Below are 21,267 nucleotides of genomic sequence, written 5' to 3'. Positions count from 1 at the left end.
CACTGCAGGCAACATTTGGTGGCCATTATTCTGCCAACCACAGTATGAATGAGGAAGAATAAAGTGAAAGGGACAACCTCAACAAATAAAAGTCTGGAAGGAGGATGAATGTGTTCAGTGCCTTAGCAGCCTGCGGACATTGCCCCTGAAGTGAACCCTAAGCCAAAGAGAGAAAAGCAAAGAGGCACCAGGGGTTATCCAACAAAATCCCCAAAGGTGCCTGTGTTAATGAACTATATATCTCTTGAAGTGGGAGCAAAGCTGGGGCCAAAAACAAGAGGATAGCTTTAAAATTTAGTCAAATCAATTTTAATGTTATTCTTTTGTTAATATTTTAGAGAGAGGGGGAGATGGATAAACATCAGTAATGAAAGAGAATCATTGCTCAGCTGTCTCCTGCATACCCCCTACAGGGATGGAGCTCCCCAACCTAGGAATGTGCCCTGACCTGGAATCAAACTAGAGATACCTTGGCTCATGGGTCTATGCCCAACCACTGAGCCATGCCACATGGGCAAGCTATGTTTTTTATTGTTGGCTCTATTACACACAGACCCAATTTTCCCATCCTCATCTCCCTTTGCCTTCCTCTACCCTGCCTTCACCGTTTCTAGACACTCAGACATTTTGGCTTTGTGCATGGACTATGCATATATGTATATACTTTTAAAATATTTTTTATTGATTTCAGAGAGAGGAAGGGAGAGGAGAGATAAATACATTAATGATGAGAGAGAATCACTGATTAGCTGCCTGCTGTGTATCCCTACCCTCACCCAACTGAGAATTAAACCTACAAAGCAAGTTTGTTCCCTGACAAGGAATATAACCAGGGCCTCAAGGATCATATGTCAGTGCTCAACCATTGAGACATACCAGGTGCGCTGTATTATTTAAGGTAAAAATGTATTTTTAAAAATAAACATTTTGTTGATATTTTACAGAGTGGAAGAGAGTGGGAAAGAGAGTTAGAAACATCAATCAGCTGCCTCCTGCACACTCCCTATTTGTATGTGCCCACAACCAAAATACATGCCCTTGATGAGAATCCAACCTGCGACCCTTGAATCCTTAGCCCAAATTCTTTCCACTAAGCCAAACTGATTTGGGCTAAAATGAAATAAAAGAATATTTTTTAACATGGATAGTATTACAGATGTGTCCCATTTTTTGCCTGTGCATATATTCTATAGGGGATCTCTCCCAGTTCTCAGTCCTGGGAGATCTGCCAATCTGTTACAGTGAACCAGGCCTCTGGCCCCATCTTGTCCTTCCCCAGGGTCACTTGCTGAACCACATCACCTTTATTCACCTACTTAATTGGCTGGGATGCTAGCTCTCCTTGGCTTTTGAGAAAACTACATTACCTAGAAAGCATTGCGGCAACGTAGGTGGAGCTAAAGGGCACTTTTGTTCCAGTGCTTCCCGTTAGGGCGGGATTTCCGCCTTCGTCCTCTTGGTGGACATTTTAAACAACAGGTTCTTCAGTGACTCACAGCTTCAGCACACTGGTCCTGAGAAGTAGGAGGCAGAGGAGGCTTAGGACCCAAGGCTCTTGCGGTGCAGGGCATGTCTGAGGCGCCTGGAGCCCCAACAGCCCGAGATTGGCGTTCCGTGCCTCCCGACACCTCTCTGCTCACAGCGTCCCCGCAGCCTGACCCCCGGAACCCTCCAGCCTGGGGAGCGGGCCTCTCAGGTTCTGCCGCCCAGGTCTCAGCGCTCAGGATGGTGAGTCCCTCCTGGTGACACATGGGTGATGGGAAGAGGGTGGAAGGCGGCAGTGCCACCTTGTAAGGAGGCGATGGTGGGACTGAGCTGGGAGGATTCAGGAACCCAGGCCCATAGTGGGTGTAAACTAAGGCAACAACGTGATGAGGAGTTTTACTTTCATTTTCAAACGCTGGGGCCACAGATGGTTGTGAAAAAAAGAGGGATATTGCCGAAACCTGTTTGGCTCAGTGGATAGAGCGTCGACTTGCGGACTGAAAGGTCTTGGGTTCAATTTTGGTCAAGGGCATGTACTGTGGTTGTAGGCACATCCCCAGTAGTGGCGCTTGCAGGATGCAGCTGATCAATGTTTCTCTTTTGATGTTTCAAACTCTCATCTCTCTCAATTCCTGTCTGTGTAAAATCATTAATATATATATTATATATATATATATGTGTGTGTGTGTGTGTGTATGTATGTATATGTATATATATGTATATATGTGTATATATATGTATATATGTGTATGTATATTTTTTTTGTTTGTTTTTTTTTTTTGAAGAGGGACATTTTCTGATGGAGGGTTCTAACTTTTCCTGACATTGCTCAGAGGAAGAACAGACTAGGAGACAGAGGACAACAGCTGTGGACAGGAAGTAGAAGTCCTGTAAATGATAAGGGAACTGGAAGAGTGAGCACTGAGGACTGAGCCCTGAGATCATACAGGCACCAGGAGGGCACCTGGCCTCTGGGCTGGGCAAGGGCACTGAGCAGCCTGAGCCCATAGAACCTGGAGGTGTTTTCCAGGCTCTTAACAGACCATTTTCATTCCATGAATTCCTGCAAATGCAGAATTGATTAGGTTTGTGGAGCTTATTTCAGGTCTCACACACCTGTGGCCTCTGAGATGGTAGAGTCTCGGGACTGTGAGCCGCTCTTGTAGCCCTTGGACCTGGGGACTTTTAGCTGACACTAAGTCCAGGATCCTAAGGCCAGTACTAGGGCTACATGAAGTGGACCTTGCTTTTGGTAACCAGGGTAATGAGTCCTACAGGGCATAGGTTCTAGAATGTGCCAAGTCTTGGAGTGAAGAGTTAGCTGATTCTGAACTCTGCAGGTATTTAAAGATAAATATATATATTTTTTGTAGCATATACTTATATATTTAATCTGCATTGTTTACATTCTCCAGTACCCTTTTTTGAAGTTTAAGCATTAAATAATACATTAAGTGAAGTCTATATTTATAATATTTGTTACACTTCCTGGTGTAAATACTCTCATCATTGTCATTTACAAACTACTAAAATGATGGCACTGAACATAAACATGTTAAGATATATCACTAGCACATCATTATATTTTATTTAAATATGCTGATATAGTAGGTACAAATATTCTCAAGAACTCTCATAATAAAATAAAATTATTGGGAACTGTTCAGTTTTAAAACTTTCTTAAAGTTTGATATAAGTATATTTGATTTAAAGCATATGTTTTTAAGCATATGCTTTTGTGTTTCCATGCATTCCTGAATTGCTGAAACAAACATTCTCTGACCTTATCAGTTGTAGTGGGAGGAGTATGTCCTGAGGTCCCCTGCCAAGCGCCACCAGGTAGGCAGCTTGGCCTCAGGTCCTTTGGCCTGCTGCCAAGGCAAGGGGGCTGCATCCTGAGGTCCCTCATCAAGCCCTGCTGGGTGGGGGCACGGCCTAAGATCCCAGCCTGATGTCAGGGTGGGAGTTGTGCTCTGAGGTCCCCTGTCAAGCCCCGCTATGTGGGAGGCATGGGCTCAGGTACCCTGGCCCAGTGCCATGGCAGCAGGGTGCAGCCTGAGGTCCCCCGTCAATCCCCATTGGGTACAGGGTGTGGTCTGAGGTCCCCCAACTAGACCTGCTGGGTGGGGGGCAAAGCCTAAGGTCCACCAGCCTGGCACCAAGGAGCTGATGCAGCCTGAGGTCCCCAGTCAAGTCCCATGGGGTTAGTGGGGACCAATCTCAGGTCCCTGCTGATTACTCCTTAAGGCTCATTACAGGAACTTGGCCTCCACTGTGGGTGCTGCCATTTTTGTTATTGAAACCCCTGCCTCCTCTGTGGGCACCACCATCTTTGTGGAATAGTCAGTTTGCACATTTCTTCTTTATTATATAGCATAGATAGTCTGCTATAGGGGCCCTGTGCAGAGTAAACGGAAGGTTCAAGGCCAACTTGCCATGCCCACGCATACCGAAAAGGACACAAAAGAATTATAATGGCAAAGGCCCCTTATGCCCTTTTTATGTGAGGGCACAATCCCTCAGCAGTAACACTATATATAATGCATAAGAGCACACTTATACATCCTGTTTGTGTTCATTTAGCTTGAGCACCACTAATTAGTATGAGACCTCTTTTGTTTGAGTGTGTAAATATGCTGCCACTGACCAGCCAGGTTTGGGCTGCTCTGTTTGTAATAAACCATCAACCACCTGTAGTCACCCAGGGGTTCTTTCAAATTCCTGCACCAGATGGCTCAAGTCCCTGACGGAGGAACTTGTCACAAACACCTGTTTTTCTCTTCATAGTGTGATATTTTCATATGGAAAGCAAGAAATGGGCCTCTGGGGGTGGTTCAATTGGTTGAACATGCTCCCATGCGCAGAAATGTTTCCAGTTCCAATCCAGTGAGGGCACACAGGAGGGGGCATGTCAGCTGGGTCCTCAGTGTGGGTCCTTGCCAAGACAGCCAATTAGTGTTTTTCTCTTTCAGTCCCTTTAAAAATCAATTTAAACATTATGTTTATAAATCTTATTATTTGTGATCTTCAGGAATAATTGAAACAATAATTTTCACCGCAGTGAGCATTCTGAGTATCATAGAACCTGAAATAATATCTTAAAAGAGATCAATTGAAGACAATGCATGCAAATTATGAGTCTTGTAATTTTCTAGTGTGACAGGGTTTTTTTTTTGTGTTTTTTTTTTTTTGCAATGATCAGTCAGTGATTGGGATACTAAGGCCAACTGTTGGTTCTGAAAATGTAAGCTACCAAAAGGGCAATGCATTGTTAACATTCTCCGATATTCCTATTTAAATCCAAGCCTTCAGTAATGCATTAGTGAAGTCTACATTGGTAATCTTTGTTAATATCCCTGGTGTAAATACTCTCATCATTGTGAGGTTCAAACTGCCAAATAATGGAATTAAACATGGACGAGATAAGATATTTTAGTAACACATCATTATATTTCATTTCAAATATGCTGACATACCAATATTAAATATGTCCAAGAACTTTCTTAATAAGAGTAAAATTATTGGGAAACATCAAGTTTAAATATTTTTAAAAATTTGATTTAAGTAGAATTAATTTAAAATGTACATTCAAAAAAAGAAAGAAGGAAACATGCTCTTTTGGTGTTTCCCTGCATGCTTGTGTCACTGAAACTAAGTTCCTCAGGCTCTTATCGGTGGTTTTTTTTTTGTCATAAAAAAATAACTGATGCAAAAATGCAGTCTACCTGAAATTTATTCAATGTGACAAAGATAAAAATTTAACTCTATGAACCCTATTCCAGCCTTACAATACTCTCTATCATCATGATTTTTTGTTGTTGTTGTTTTTGTTTTTCGTATCTATTCTCAGGTACATTATTGGATAATTTTACTTAAAATTCCACATAGGTTTGACGATGCAGTGGGTCAAAAAATGCATCTCAATAATGTCAAGATTACAAGTTCCATCCCTGGTCAAGAACCAAACAGAAATGTATAAAAATAATGGTGTTCTCTCTCTCTCTCTCTCTCTCTCTCTCTCTCTCTCTATATATATATATATATATATATATATATATATGATCTCTTTTTTTTAAATATATTTTATTGATTTTTTACAGAGAGGAAGGGAGAGAGATAGAGAGCTAGAAACGTCGATGAGAGAGAAACATTGACCAGTTGCCCCTTGCACACCCCCTACTGAGGATGTGCCCGCAACCAAGGTACATGCCCTTGACTGGAATCGAACCTGGGACCTTTCAGTCCGCAGACCAACGTTCTACCACTGAGCCAAACCGGTTTCGGCTATATCTTTTTTTTTTTTTTTTTTTACTCTCTAAAATATATGTTTTAATCACCCAATTAGTCTACATACTTGTGAACACCAGCACAGCCCAAGGCCCGTGGTGACCAGCAGCCGGGGTTCCCATGAGGGCAGAGCAGGCAATGACCCAGAGAAGAGTATGGGAGCTGCCATTGCTGTTAGTGTAGCAGGTGGGGAACCAGGGCTGAGCTGCACACTCACCCCCAGGGGATGATGGCAACAATGTGATCTATATGATGAAACCACCATAAAATTATCCTCTAGGACAGGCCCTCGTGGTCCCTGCACCTTCCAGCTGGATGTGGACAATGACCTCTTTCAGATTCAGGGGGATGAAGTGTACCGATTCCTCTCAGGTATCAAGGCTGTGAGCAGGACAGGGTCCAGGGAATCTGCCAGAAAGAATTGGTGCTGAGCCATGTGTGTGGTTCTGAGGCACCTCCCTAGTCATAGTCCAGGTTGGTGGCTGCTCTGTTCTTTGGGGCCTTGGTGAGTGGGAAATGAAGCAAGCTCTGCTGCAGGAGTCCCTGGGGGTCATGACCTGGGAGTCAGCATGTGCTCCAAGAAAACTGTGACCTAGGCAGGGCCAGCCTAGTCCACTGTAATGAAGTGCTCCAGCCATTGCTCTGCCCAGAGGGTGAGAGAGCTGTCTCTGCAGAGGCTGATTCCCTGTCTGTCTGGCAGGTGGGGCTGCAAGCTGCTGAGCCAGGTGGTCCCCTGCTGGGTTACAAGTATCTTCAAGTTTGGCCACTAAAGGATGTTCTAGATATTTATCATTCCAAAGAGAGAAAGTGTCCCTGATCTTTCCTTCCTGGATAAGCATCCCCCTGCTGCACTGAGACTGGTCTATTGCCTGCACTGCCCACCCCTCTACACTCTTTTCTGGCTGTGCCTGGAATGTTTCCACTAAAGATGAGACATGCTACTCAAGTGAGTTGATGGACCCTGAACTCTGAGTATAGTGTGCTGCTGGGGTGTGTGAGTGAAGGAGCAGAGAGGTGGGGGTCTGGGACAGGGTTGGAGAGGGGCACGGTCCTTGAGTGGGTGGGCTGAGGGAAGGCTCTAGGGATGAGAATTTGAATCAGACTGGATGTAGAGGTAGCAGCCAATTGCGTGCAGAGGTGAGACCTGTAAGTACCAGGGGCATGGAGACTGTTGACCCCAACTGTTCCAGACTCCAGAGATATAGAGGCCCCTTTCCTTAGGAGCTGGTGGTCCAGTGGAGGACAGCCCACAGACAACAGCATAGCCATGAGAGGTGACTGGAGCTCAGGCCTAAGGTTAAGCCAGTGGTGGTTAGTGGGGGCCTCCCTGAGAAAATCTGAGCAGGCAAGGTAGAGTCCAGTTGGAAAGCCTGCTAGCAGATTTCCCCCCTATTCTCCCATTTGGGAGGTGAAGGGAGGTCACTGTGGCTGCTTGGGACAACAGAAATTAGAAAGAGGGTCCTGGCTGTCATTGTGGGCGCTGAGGCAGGACTTGACCTTCTCCTCAGGAGGCCTCACAGTTTGCCTTCAGAAAAGCTAATGGGTAGCCCCTTCTGAAAAATCATTGCCAGAGGGGAATTCACAGTCCTGAATGCACATAAAGAATCCAGGGGCTTAACCATGTTTGCTTATTTATGAGTAAAGGTGCATCTGGAAGGTGCTTCAGTTTACTCACCACGAGGATAGTTCTCCAGAGGAAAATGACAAATTTTATAAGGAAACAGTGATGATGGTCAGCTTCCAAAGAATTTCAAAATATTGGCTAGAGGACACAGTAATGGGGCAGGTTGTGCAATAGATAAAATACTATGTGAGATCCTGAGGAGCCTTAGACATTTACAAAAAGCTGTCTCAGGAAATCATCTTTTAAATCCCAGCACCAGCCTCCATGTGACCCTCAGAGGCGTCTCTGCTTTAAGAAAGACTGCAAGTTGGCTGACTCATGCCTCCTGTGTCACTGGCCATATTTATAGGCATTAAAACATGGTTTTCACTGGGGAAGGCACAGTTTCTAGTTCACCTTGCACCCTGCTCACTCTAATGTCTAAAGTTATAATGGAATCCCTCAGAAACAGCATCTCTCATGGGAAAGTTAATTTTTATCACTCAAAGACTAACCTAAGTTAAAAGAAATAAAGAGATGACTTTAATCAGCAACCAACAGATTTAAGGGCTTAAATAAAAACAAGGTGGGGATCATGACTATGACATTAATAATGTGTGTGTGTGTTTTTTGTTTGTTTGTTTGTTTTTCTTTTCAGAAGTCCATGATATTGATTCTTTTTGCCTCTAACATGAAAGGAGACATACTTCCACTGAATTTAGATGGTTCTGACAACTGTTCTAGATATATACCCTATTTCCCTGAAAATAAGACAGTGTTATATTAATTTTTGCTCCCAAAGATGCACTAGGTCTTATTTTCAGGCGATGTCTTATTTTTCCATGAAGAAGAACACACTTTTATTGTTAAATGAAAATAAAGGAAATTTATTACCTGTATTCGGTATGGTAGTATGGTAGTTGTCAACACAAACCAGACAAACTGTGAATCCTATAGTATCAAGAATTTACTCATTTATTCAGTGACGATCAAGTCATCATCTTCTGGAACATCATCATAACAATCCAATTCCTGAATTTCCTGGTGAATTTCTTGTGACTCTGTTTCTTTCAGAATCAGTCGACCAAATCTCTCATGTTTATCCTAGGGGGAGTCTTATTTTCAGGGGATGCCTTATATTACACTCAGAAGGAAACCTGTAAGTAGGTCTTATTTTCGGAGCATGTCTTATTTTCGGGGAAACACGGTAGTTTTAGATTTAAACATATGTACTTATGTATTGAAACATAAACAGCTTGTTCTTTTAAATTCTGTCCCAGGAAATTGTTTGTTAATTTGAGGGAGGGAGGAGAGAGAGAAAGAGACAGAGACAGAGACAGAGAGAGAGAGAGAGAAAAGAAATAAAAAAGAAGCATTGATAGAAAAAGGAAACATGGATCAATTGCCTCCTCTTTGCTTGGTGAAAAAAAAATTAATTTACATACTAGGTAGTTAAGTGCACTTAGCATGAATCAAACAAGCCACCTCTTTTTGGCGGGTGCTTTAAAAGAGGATGTTCCAGTTCACTGAGCCCCCTGAGCAGGGCAGCACCTTAATTCTTAAAGTTTCCTTTAAGAGATTACATTAATATGACTCAGCATTTGTGATATGCCTAAATTTCTGTGCTCTGGAAGGCACATAATAATGGCAGAAAATCTGTCTTTGTCCAATATTGGCTTCTTTTGCATTTGCTAACCAAAGAATTGAAAGAAAGTCTGCATGACACAGGGCATCCAGGTCGGCGTGTTCTCTGACTTGGACTGAAACCAGTGAGCTTTCAGGGCAAGGAATGCTGCCCAACCAACTGAAGTGCAATGGCCAGGAAAGAAAATAAATTTCTGTTATTATTTACTAAATATTGTATTAATTTCATACCAAAAACTCTAAAGCTACTTTAGTACACCCTAAATTTACCTCCTGCCCTTCTTTCTGCCTTCCAGCTCTTAATAAAATCACTCATTTTTCTTTCTTGAAAAGATTATTTCTATTTATCATAATATTAAACACTATAATTTGTGTAAGCCTTAACAAATATTGAACTCTTTCATGGTACACAGTTATTTTACGATTGAACACTAATTCTTATACATATACATATACATATATATACATATGTGTATGTGTATATATATATATATATATATATATATATATACACACACACACACACACACACACACACACATATATATTTTTTACAGAGAGCAACAGAGAGTGATAGAGATTAAAAACATCGATGAGAGAGAATCATCAGTCAGCTGCCTCTTGCACACCTCCCTACTGGGGATGTGTCTGCAACCAAGGTACATGCTCTTGACCACAATCGAACCTAGGACCTTTCAGTCCACAGGCCAATGGTTTATGTACTGAGCCAAACCGGTTTCGGCTGAACACTAATTCTTATGTGAAAAGGTTATTATTCTTTATTGTTGAGTAGTATTTTGTTCTGTCAATAACCACTTTATCTTTTGATCTGACTGGTTTTTGTTATTTCCTGGTTTGGGATATTATAAATAAATTTTCAGGGAATATTAGGTTCAGTTCTTTATAAAATATGTGTTTTACTTATCTAACTGTTGTAGTATAGATGAGGGTTTTACTTTTTAAGATACGCAGAACTGTGAACTGAAATGGTTATTCCCTTTGCCTTTCCTGGTACCCACAATGATGAAAATTTTACTTTTTCTTTATCCCTGTGAGCTCATGCAGTATTTAAAATTTTTAAATTGCAGGGCTGAAAATATAGTGTTGTTTTAAATCCATTCCCCTAAGACATTTAAAAAAAAATACATTTTATTGATATTTTACAGAGAGGAAGAGAGAGTTAGAAACCTCAATCAGCTGCCTTCTGCACACCCCCTGCTGTGAATGTGCCCGTAACCAAGGTACATACCCTTGACTGGAATCAAACCTGGGACCTTTCAGTCTCCAGGTCGAAAGCTCTATCCACTGAGCCGAACCAGTTTCGGCCCCCTAACACATTTTTATGGTGAGCATTTCTTTATGCATTTTTTTTACACTGCCTTTATCTCTTTGATTGAAAAGTCTGGTCTGAAAATTTTGCCAATTTTTAAAATGAGTTAATGATTTAAACTATAGGCAGATAATTCAGCATCTAAGAAATCTAATTTCTTTCATCATCCCAGTATACCCTCAAAATCTTCTGAACTCGTGTTGTGAAATCTTTTCTGTATGAAGTCAAGAACTCACATACCTTAGGCAAAGCTGAAGCACACCTGCTTTAGGCTGGCTATGCCTGGGACATCCTCAAGACAGGTCATGACATGATTTTGCTTACAACCCTTGGGAGAAAATGTGATGGCCCACACTCACTTTGATCTTGTTGAATCAAATCAATCTTAACACTATTCATTTTTAAAATATTTTATTGAATTTTTAGAGAGAAAGAGAGAGGGAGAAACATCAATGATGAGAAAGAATCATTGTCCCGCTGCCGCCTGCATTCTCCCTCCAAGAATGGAGCTGCCAACCTGGGCATGTGCCTTGACCTGATATGGAACCAATGATAATTTGGCTCCTATGTACATGCACCAACACTGAGCCACACTGACAGTGCACACTATTCTTTTGTTGTAGTTGTTGACTCTATTACAGATCTTCCCAGTTTCCCCAATACCACTCCCTCCTTTTCCCCCTCTACCCTACTGCCGCTTCTTCTAGGCTCTCACCAGATTATTGTCTATGTCCATGGGTTATGCATGTATGTACAGTATTACATTTTTTCATTGATTTTACAGAGTGGAAGGGAAAGGGAGAGGAGCTAAAAACATGAATGATGAGAGAGAATCATTGATTAGCTGCCTCCTGCACAACTCTACCCCTACTCTGGGAATTGAGCCTGCAACCCATGTTATGCCCTGAACAGGGAAAGAACCAGGACTGCCTGGTTCATAGGTTAATGTACAACCATTGAGACACACCAGCTGGATTTCATTATTTAAGAAAAGTAAACGTGTAGTTTACATCATTGATACTATCACTAATGTCTTCAATTTCCCCCTGTGTGTATATCCTTGGTGGATCTCTTTCAGTCCTACTACCCTCTTCTCTTAGGAGATCTGTTCGTCTTTGGCAGTTAGCCAAGCCTATGGATGCATCTTCTCCCTCCCCAGCCATCACTCACTTTGCCACAACACTTGTATTCACCTAATTCATTGGTTGGGTTTCTACAATAGCTAGGCTCGGCTGTTTAGAAAACTACATTACCCAGAAAGAACTGCACAAGTATGGGTGGAGCCAAAGGGAATTATGATGTGCTCATCCAGTTAGGGCCAGACTTCTGCCTTCCTCCTCCAGGTTGCGATTTTTACATTTTAGGTTTTTTTTTCATGCATTCTCAGGCTTTAGGGCACTAGTCAGGAGTAGGAGGAGGCCTGGGGTCAGCTTCCTGTGGTGCAGGGTGTTTCTGAGGCACCGGGACACCAACAGCTCCAGGTTGGCATCTCCATGCTTTCCAGTTCCTCTCTGCTCACAACGTTTCAGCAGCCTAACCCCACGGAACCCTCCAGCCTGGGGAGCAGGCCTCTCAGGTCTAACACTAAGGATGGTGAGTCCCTCCTGATGGCTGATGGGGAAGCTGGTGGAAGTCGCAGTGCCACTTTGTAAGGACGTGATGGTGACACAGAGCAGGGAGGATTGGGAAACCCTGGCCTGTTCTGCGTGTAAAGGCAACATTGAGATGAGGTGTGGTTTTGCATGAGGAGTTTTGCTTTCACTCTCAGAACACTGGGACCATAGATGGTTGGGGAAAAAAAGGACATTTTATGAAGTAGGGTTCTAGCTTTTCCTAACATTGCTCAGTGGAAGAATAGACTAGAAGACAGAGGACAGCAGCTGTGGACAGGAAGGAACAGTCCTGTAAATGTTAAGGGAACTGTAAGAGTGAGCACTGAGGACTGAGATCATACAGGCACCTAGAGTTCACCTAACCTCTGGGCTGGGCAAGGGCACTGAGCACCCTGAACACATAGAGCCTGGTGGTTGCCAGGCTCTCAACAGACCATAATCTTTTCACAAAATCCTGTAAATGTAGAATTGATTATGTATACGGGTTTGTGGAACTTATTTCAGCACCTCACACACTTGTGGCCCGTGAGATTGTAGGGTTGTGGGACTATTGCTGCTCTTGTATTCCTTGGACCTGGGCACTTTCAATAGACACTAAGCCGAGAATCCTAAGGCCAGAAGTAGGGGTTCATGGTGTGGACCTTGTTTCTGACAACCAGTGTAGTCAGTATGAGGTCCTCCACACATAGGTTCCAGAATGTGCAAAGAGTAAAGAGAGCTGAATCAGGAACCTGTAGGGTATGTCTATAAAAATACATATATAGCCGAAACCAGTTTGGCTCAGTGGATAGAGCGTCGGCCTGTAGACTGAAACGTCCCAGGTTCGATTCCGGTCAAGGGCATGTATACTTTGGTTGGGGGCACATCCCCGGTGAGGAGTGTGCAGGAGGAAGCTGGTCGATGTATCTCTCTCATTTATGTTTCTAGCTCTCTTTCCCTGTCCCCTTCTCTCTGTGAAAAATCAATAAAATATATATTTTTAAAAATACATATATATATATTTTTATTGATGTTAGACGTAGAAAGAATGGGGTGGGGGTGAGAGAGACAGAGCAACAGGGAGGAGCAAAAAATAGGTAGTGGTTGCCTCCTGCAAATATCTACTATGGATCCAGCCCACAACCTAGGCATGTGACCTCACACCGGTGCATGGGTCTATGCTCAACAAAATGAGATATATCATTTAGGACAGTATATCATTTTAATACAGGGAATCATGGTCAGGTTGGAAATGACAGTAGTAGTTCAGAAGGCATAGTGTGAGCCTGAGGACTAACTTTCTTCCTGGGGCCACTGTTTGTGAGAAGTGGGTGTCACAACACAGCACAGGGACAGAAATTGTCATGTGGGTAAAAGATAATTGTTTAACAGTGGCCAAAACCTTTAAAAGATGAGTGGACCTGAGATTATTCGACGTCAAAGAGTAATTTAAACAAGATGATACTAAGTCTGGTACATATCAACTTTTCTAAACTTTCACCAGGATTTTCTTGTGACTCTTGTTGTGCCCTGGCTTTGGGGAGTTGCAGTCAGTGTTGTGGATTAGCTAGAAGACTTGAGTGGTCATCTGTGAGACTCACTGGGAATGGTTCAGGGGGCCATTGGGCTGGGACTTGAGTGAAGGTTAAGTGAGAGTTGTTGGCTGTGACTAATGAATGAACATCAATTGCAGCATAAGAGGAAGTGGGCTATAGATATTTGAGATCTGATTGTTGTTCTTAATAGTTGTTGAGGTTGAAAGAAATATACAGTCATGAAGAGAGGCCTACATAGCAGGAATCAAAGCTGTGTCTATGAGTGTGGACTATCATAGTCTGGGCAGTGCTTGATCCTGATTCAATATGGCAATCATCCTCTGTACCAGACATGCTGACTAATAAGTAAAAGGCCAGGAGATCCTAATGGGGGCCGGGGCTGGGGAAGTGCAGGTTTTAGAGAGGTGTGGTAGAAAGAGTGATGTGCACTCAGAGAGGGAATGTGAATTCATGGCCACAGCGCCATGACACTGACATGAGTGACTGAAGAAAGATTCTATTTCAGTGGTTACTAGATGTGACAATAAGGTAAGAGAGAACTAGATTTTGGAGATGGTGAACTATAATTTTGGAAAAGATGGTTATTAGGAAAAAATTTATCCACAACACAGCATATTTGAAATGGTGCCTCTGGGAAGGAAGCTGTGTGAGATGAGTGTTGTTCAAGGAACTATGTGCAGCAGGTAGTACAAAGCAATGGCCTCACCAATTGGGATTGGGATCAAAAGAGTGACGTGTGATGCCATGTTTTTAGTGTCTTAGAGGAGTAATCTTAGGGACTACAATGCTATTTCCTGAGAAAATAGTATCAAATCACTCCCACTGTCTTTATGGCCAATATTCCTCACTAACCTATGCTTTTGATACCCAATCTATCGATAAGAGGCAGTGTGGCATACATGGTTGAGCCCGAGCTCAGGTATCTTCTATCTACTCAACTGCCTTAATTGTTGGAAGAAAAATATCAGCACGAATATAAGAAGACAGTTCCTTTCAAGGAATGAAGGCCTGACATTTTCTCAAATGTGAAGTGTGGAAAGAGCAGATGGATTTGGAGGGTAGGTAGTAGGATAGACTTATAATATTGGGAGTGACTGTGATTATGAGTTGTACTGTCCCCATTATGACAGGCTGTGAACTTTGAGGATGTGGCTATTACCTTCTCTCAGGAGGAATGGGGGCTCCTTGATGAGGCTCAGAGACGTCTGTACTGCAATGTCATGCTGGAAGTGTTTGCACTTGTATCATCTGAAGGTAAGAACTTGGTTTTTTCCCAGTGTCCTGAGGTGATGACCTCTCTTCCTTTATTCCTCAGGCATAGCTTTCTCTCTCCCACAGCCAGAACATTGCCTCTGCTAATTTCCCCCACTGTCCTGTCAAATGTGCTGTGGCTGCCAGCCTAGTCAAAGGACTCCAAGATCATCTATAAGACCTGTTATCTCAAAAAGTACATTAAGTGTTAGGGAGTCAGGCGTCTTGCAGTCAGCTTAATGGGTCTCAGTTTGCACTTTCTCTTCAAGGGAAACTAACAGTGTCCACATGCATGGCTTCAACTTCAACACTCTTTCTCTAGGTAAGGATTCTTTGTGGCACCTTCTGCCATGTTATGGTTTTTATCAACATGAACCATGGGCTGTTCTTGTAATGCCCCATTGAAATGCTGTAATATTTTCTTCCCTGAATACTATAGCAAGCTGTGTGGCTCAGGCCCAGTGCTGACTGCTCACTACTTCATCACCTGTTCCTCTGCACTGGTGCCTCTGCAGTATTCTGCAACATTGGCTTGCACATGTGTTATGAGTTGCACTTACATATGTGCTAAAGAATTTTCAAAACTTACTACTCCTTTATTGATATTTACTGAAGTAAGATGGGACCAATCTCTTTCACATCTCTCTCATTCCCCAACAGATAAGTCATGGTGAATGCTGTTAGTTAAAGGATGAGCTGGAGATCCATATTCTAATCCATGTGGTGCTTTGCATGTTTGTATCATACTTCTGTTGAGGCCTCCTTGTCTTGGGATCTTCATTAGCCCAAAAAAGTCACAAGAGCCTTTTTTTTTTTTCTTTTTTTTTTTTTTTTAAAGACCCTCTTATTCATTCTTCCTGCACATCTTTTATAATCGATAATTTCATGGAACCAACATGTAATGTGTAACACACTTTTACAATGAGACTTCCCCCTGTCACACAGTCAATATTCATTTTCTCACCATTTCTCACTTTTCAGGTTGCTGGCATAAGGATGATGAGGAGTTCTGTTCTGAGTATAGCGTATCTATACAAGGAGAGTCACAGGACAGGGCTTCTAAGACAGCTCCAGCCACCCAGAGGACCCCTCTGTGTAAGCAGTGTTTCTCTGTGTTACAACATATTTTTCACCTAACTGGTTCACATTCAACATACTTTGAGCAAAATGCCTTCTGTAGTGATACATGTGTTGGAGACTTATGTTTCAGTGCATACCCTTACCAGCACCAGAGGAATGAATGTGAAGATGAGTCCTGGAAACAAGCTATGGACTGGGCATCCTATATGAGCAGGTACAGCTTCTACTTATCGATGGTGCCTTCAACTCGCCGGGATGTTGGAGAAGATTTGCAATACACCTTGGAGCTTCACCAGCACCAGGCCACTCTCAACATCGAGGAGCTATGCTGTGATAGTGAGGTTTCACAGAAATTTCCTGATTGTAAAAGTGATCACCAGTGGAGTGACTGTGAAAATTCTGCAAGTCAAATCCTGAAAGTTGTTCAATGTCAAGGTGAATTTTCTGGAGAAGTGATTTATGAGTGTAAGAAATGTAGGAAAGTATTTGGACGATTCTTTAACCTCATTGGACATAAGAGAGTTCATCCTGGAAAAGAGTTGTATGAGTGTAGTGAATGTTGGGTTTCTTTCCATCGAAGAGCTCACCTCACTGTACACCTCAGACTTCACACTGGAGAGAAGCCATATGAGCATACTGAATGTGGGAAGTCTTTTATACAAAAATGTAACCTTATTAAAAATCAGAGAATTCGCACTGGAGAGAAACAATATGAGTGTACTAAATGTGGGAAGTCCTTCAGTGATATAAGTGCACTCTTTAAACACCAAAGAGTTCACAATGGAGGGAAGCCATATGAGTGTACTGAGTGTGGGAAGACATTTAGCCAAAAATCTCACCTTATTATACATTCGAAAGTCCACACTGGAGAAAAACCATACGAGTGTACCAAATGTGGGAAGTCCTTCAGTGGAAGAAGTAAACTCATTAAACACCAAATAGTTCATACTGGAGAGAAACCATATGATTGTACTGAATGTGCAAAGTCTTTTATCCAAAAATCTGACCTTAATAGACATCTGAATGTCCACACTGGGGAGAAGCCATATGAGTGTAATGAATGTGGAAAGTCCTTCAGTGATAGAAGTGCACTCTTTAAACACCACAGAATTCACACCGGAGAGAAGCCATATGAGTGTACTGAATGTGGGAAGTCTTTTAGCCAAAAATCAATTCTTATTACACACCAGAGAGTTCACATTGGAGAGAAGCCATATGAGTATACTGAATGTGGGAAGTTCTTTAGTTACGGAAGTGCACTCATTAAACAACAGTTAGTGCACACTGGAGAGAAGCCATATGAGTGTACTGAATGTGGGAAGTTTTTTAGCCTAAAATCTCACCTTATTATACATCGGCAAGTCCACAATGGAGAAAAGCCATTTGAGTGTACTGAATGTGGGAAATCTTTTATCCGAAAATATGACCTTATTAGACATCTGAATGTCCACACTGGAGAGAAGCCATATGAGTGTAATGAATGTGGAAAGTCCTTCAGCGATAGAAGTGCACTCATTAAACACCAGAGAGTTCATACCGGAGAGAAGCCATATGAGTGTACTGAATGTGGGAAATCTTTTAGCCAAAAATCCTACCTTACTTTACATGGTAAAGTCCACAGTGGAGAGAAGCCATATGAGTGTACTGAATGTGGGAAATCTTTTTTCCGAAAATCTGACCTTATTAGACATCTGAATGTCCACACTGGAGAGAAGCCCTATGAGTGTAATGAATGTGGAAAGTCCTTCAGGGATAGAAGTTCACTCTTTAAACACCAGAGAGTTCACACCGGAGAGAAGCCATATGAGTGTACTGAATGTGGGAAGTTCTTTAGTTACAGAAGTGCACTCATTACACACCAGTTAGTGCACACTGGAGAGAAGCCATTTGAGTGTACTGAATGTGGGAAGTCTTTTAGCCAAAAATCTAACCTTACAATGCATCGGAAAGTCCACACTGGAGAGAAGCCATATGATTGTACTAAATGTGGGAAGTCTTTTATCCGAAAATCTGGCCTTACTAGACATTTGAAAGTCCACACTGGAGAGAAGCCATATGAGTGTAATGAATGTGGAAAGTTCTACAGTCAAAGAAGAACATTAATTAAACACCAGAGAGTTCACACTAGAGAGAAGCCATATGAATGGTAATGAATTTGGGAAGGTCTTAAGCCAAAAATCTAGTCATATTAAACATCTAAAAGTTCACACTGGAGAAGAGTGTTAAATGTGCAGAAATATTCTATTTTAGTCACTTAAATTAACACTAAAGGTGACTGGGACCTTTTTTTTTTTTTTGTCTTAAACTTTTTAATGAAACATATAGTGTACTATAGTCCTCATGTGTTTCCAGTACAAGTAAGAATTGAAGGACATGCCCAGAACTACTATCTGATACATTTGTAGCTCAAGAGATTTTTTTATTGAATTATGCTTTTATGAATTCTTTTAATTTCTAATTCACCAACCTGTAAATTGCTTACTGTGCTCTGTTTGGTTTATGATTTTTTAGTAAAGATATTTTTCTCTATTACCTTAATTTATTTTATTTTATTTTTTACACTTATAGGTATGATTGTCAAGCACAATTATGATATATCATCATAGAGTTAACAGCTATTGTTTGGAGTTAACAGATATTGTTTGAATCCTAACCTTTCTGTGCTTTTGGTGGGACAGCATAATAACAGAAAATTACGCTTTGAGCAATATTGGCTTATAATGCATTGCTGCCCAAAGCCTTGAAAGAAAGACTACTTGACTTTGTGGTTTTAGTTTTGCATATTTGATCCCAGCACATATGGGGATGTAGGAGGCATCTGTTTTTTTTCTCTCGCTCTCATATTGATGTCTCTCTCAATATCTCTCTTATTCCTCTCTCTCTCTCTCTCTCTCTCTCTCTCTCTCTCTCTCTCTCTCTCTCTCTTAAAATATCCTCAGATGAAGATTATCAAAAAATGCAAACATTCACTCTGGTGCCCTGAGATGAGGCCTCTGCCTGCACAGCCTAACTTTACTCACTCCTTCATGCCTTTGCCTGGGACATTCCCACTATAGCTGGGCACACTGTGTCCTTCCCAGGGTTTGGAAGAGAGGAGGCCCAGTCAAAGCACAGGGGGAATTGGGATTCTGTGTCTGTCTGAGATGTGCTGGCCAGGGCTCTTCTATCTCCATCCAGAGTGCATCTCTCCACCCCCCTAGGCACCTTCCTGCTGCAAATGAACCCAATTCTGTATCTAGGAGAAACCCCTTGGTGCTTTGGACCCCAAAATCAGTTCACTTAGAAAGTCCTGCCTCCAACAACCCACTCACCCCTGAGACCCTCTGGTGTTTAAGTCTCTTTTCCATTTTAGGGATTATTTTGCTGTTTGATTTTATCAAAAATAAAGCACTCCTCTCCTCTCCCCCTTACCCAAACAGTCCTGGAGGTAGTGTGCATGCTACAGGAGATGGTGCTGTATATTTTGAGTGGTGAGAACAAGCTGCAATACAAGCATTTCCAGAAAGAAAGGGTCTCAATATAAGTCCACGTTCTGAATGTTGAGATGTGGTTGGTGTATCCCCTCCCTAAGTTTTTCCTTTGCATAGAAGACCTTTAATGACGTGATAGTTTTTGGATTATGGGGAATAGTGCGTTGCTAGGGAATGTGGTTGAGGGGCAGAGAGGTTGGGTTCCTGTGAACGTTCTTCTGCCACTTCATCGGCCAGGTTCCTTGAGTTGGTAGGCTGAGGGAAGCTGTAGGGATGAGAACTTGGATCAGGTTGGATGGAGGGTCAGCAGCCATGGGTGAGCATAATGGACATATATAAAGACTGAAGCTGTGGATACTGTTAAGCCCAACTGTTTCATGTGTTGTAAATGCAGAGTCCTCTGTCCTTGGGAACTGGCATCTAGTGGAGGACAGTCCACAAATAATGAAGGACAGTCCACAAAGCCTCCTGTGACTGGTAACAGCAGTATGGGGGAAGGTGAAACTAGAGTTGGTCAGTGGGCACTTCACTGAAGAGTTCTGTGAAGGGCTGGCAGACTTCAGGTTGTAGCCTGCAGGGAGCATGCCTTGTGCATTTGCAGCTGTATGGAAATCACTCTGGCTGCTTTGAACACCAAGGATCAGAAAGTGGTAAAAAATAAATAAATGGTGGCCAATTAAGCAGTACTATAGTGAATCTCATCCTGAGCCCGATTGAAAATACAACTAAATCAAAGAACATCCACTTGTATTAACAAATTAGATGCAGCTGAGCAAACCATTTACAACTAGGAAGGGCAGATGAGAATGTCAAGAACTGGGAAGTGGACTTTCCAGGGACAGCAACCAGTGGGTCAAGAGGGTGAGGAGGAAGCTGTGTCGCAGCAAAGCTGTGTCCCTTCACGACGTGGGTAACATCCGAGTGTGTAAAGGAAAAGCCACAGGGCAGCTGGCTGCTGGGGATACTGGACCAAAGGCAAAAGTCCTGAAAGGCTGCCCCATGAAAGGAGGGCCATACAGCGTGGTGCTGGGGAGAGACAAAAATGCAGTTTCCTTGATATGGTTTGGTTTTGTCTTTGCTTTCATTCTATAAACCCAGAACACAGGACTTTCCTATTGCAAACACTCACCTGGGGCTTTGGAGCTGGGAGAGAGGCAAAGGCATAAAGTGCCTGAGGAGGAAAGCAGGACAGGGAGACATAGCCAAGAGTCCTGCATTGGGACATTCTTTTTTTTTAATTGTTACATAAGTCTCCTTCACCCCTTTCCATTGACCTCCATCTACCTGCTTCTACCCAAAAGCACAGGCCCTCACCCTTTGGCTATTTATGCCAACTGGTTATGCTCATCGGCAAGCATACAAGTCCTTTGGTTGATCTTTGATACCGTTACCTCCTGGGCCTTCTCTCTTTGTTTGGATGGTCTGTTCAATGCTTCTGTGACACTGGCTGTATTTTTGTGAATCAGTTTACCGTATTTTCCGGCATATAAGACGACACTGTGTTCTAGTAAAAAGCCTGCTCAGATTGACCAGAGTCAGAGAGGCGGTCTATTAAAAAAAGAACTGATGTTGCCTCGGAAGTGGGGGGTAGTCTTATACAGCGAATATAGGCCTAAACCTATGTTTTAACTGTAAAATTAGGGGGTTGTCTTATACGCCAGAAAATACGGTATGTTCATTATATTGCACAAATGAGTGAGGTCATGTGATATTTATCTATCTCTGATGGCTTTATTTCCCTTAGCATAATACTGTATGGGTCCATTGATGCTGTTGCAAATAATAAGATTTCCTATTTTTTTACAACAGCATAATATTCCCTTGTGTGGATGCACCACAGGTTTTGAATCAACTCATCTGCTGATGGGCATTTAGGCTGTTTCCAAATTGTAGCTCTTATAACTACCATTGTGCTGCTATGAACATAGGTGTGCATATATGCTTTCTGAGTCGTGTTTCTGAGTTTTGG

The 21,267-nt window shown here is 42.3% G+C and overlaps 2 protein-coding genes across 2 annotated transcripts in view; both read left to right on the top strand.

Annotated features, from left to right (window-relative positions):
• Positions 1 to 21,267, top strand: part of LOC311615901 (endophilin-A3-like) — a gene marked incomplete at its 3' end in the record, with an annotated part of 279,642 nt that overhangs the window by 128,006 nt on the left and 130,369 nt on the right. The window lies entirely within an intron of this gene.
• Positions 1,627 to 19,351, top strand: LOC311615902 (zinc finger protein 416-like; the record flags this gene model as incomplete). The annotated part of the gene is made up of 5 exons (XM_084907009.1): positions 1,627 to 1,728; positions 14,628 to 14,751; positions 15,730 to 16,377; positions 16,687 to 16,881; positions 19,248 to 19,351. Exons 1-5 carry the CDS (start codon positions 1,726 to 1,728, stop codon positions 19,349 to 19,351), a joined length of 1,074 nt encoding a protein of 357 aa, XP_084763135.1. The 5' UTR covers positions 1,627 to 1,725.

Source organism: Pipistrellus hanaki (genome assembly GCF_964339955.1).
Source record: "Pipistrellus hanaki genome assembly, contig: scaffold_36, whole genome shotgun sequence".
NCBI classification, from domain to species: Eukaryota; Metazoa; Chordata; class Mammalia; order Chiroptera; family Vespertilionidae; genus Pipistrellus; species Pipistrellus hanaki.
The sequence above is the reverse complement of the archived record's forward strand: the minus strand, read 5'-3'. Positions and strand labels throughout refer to the sequence as shown.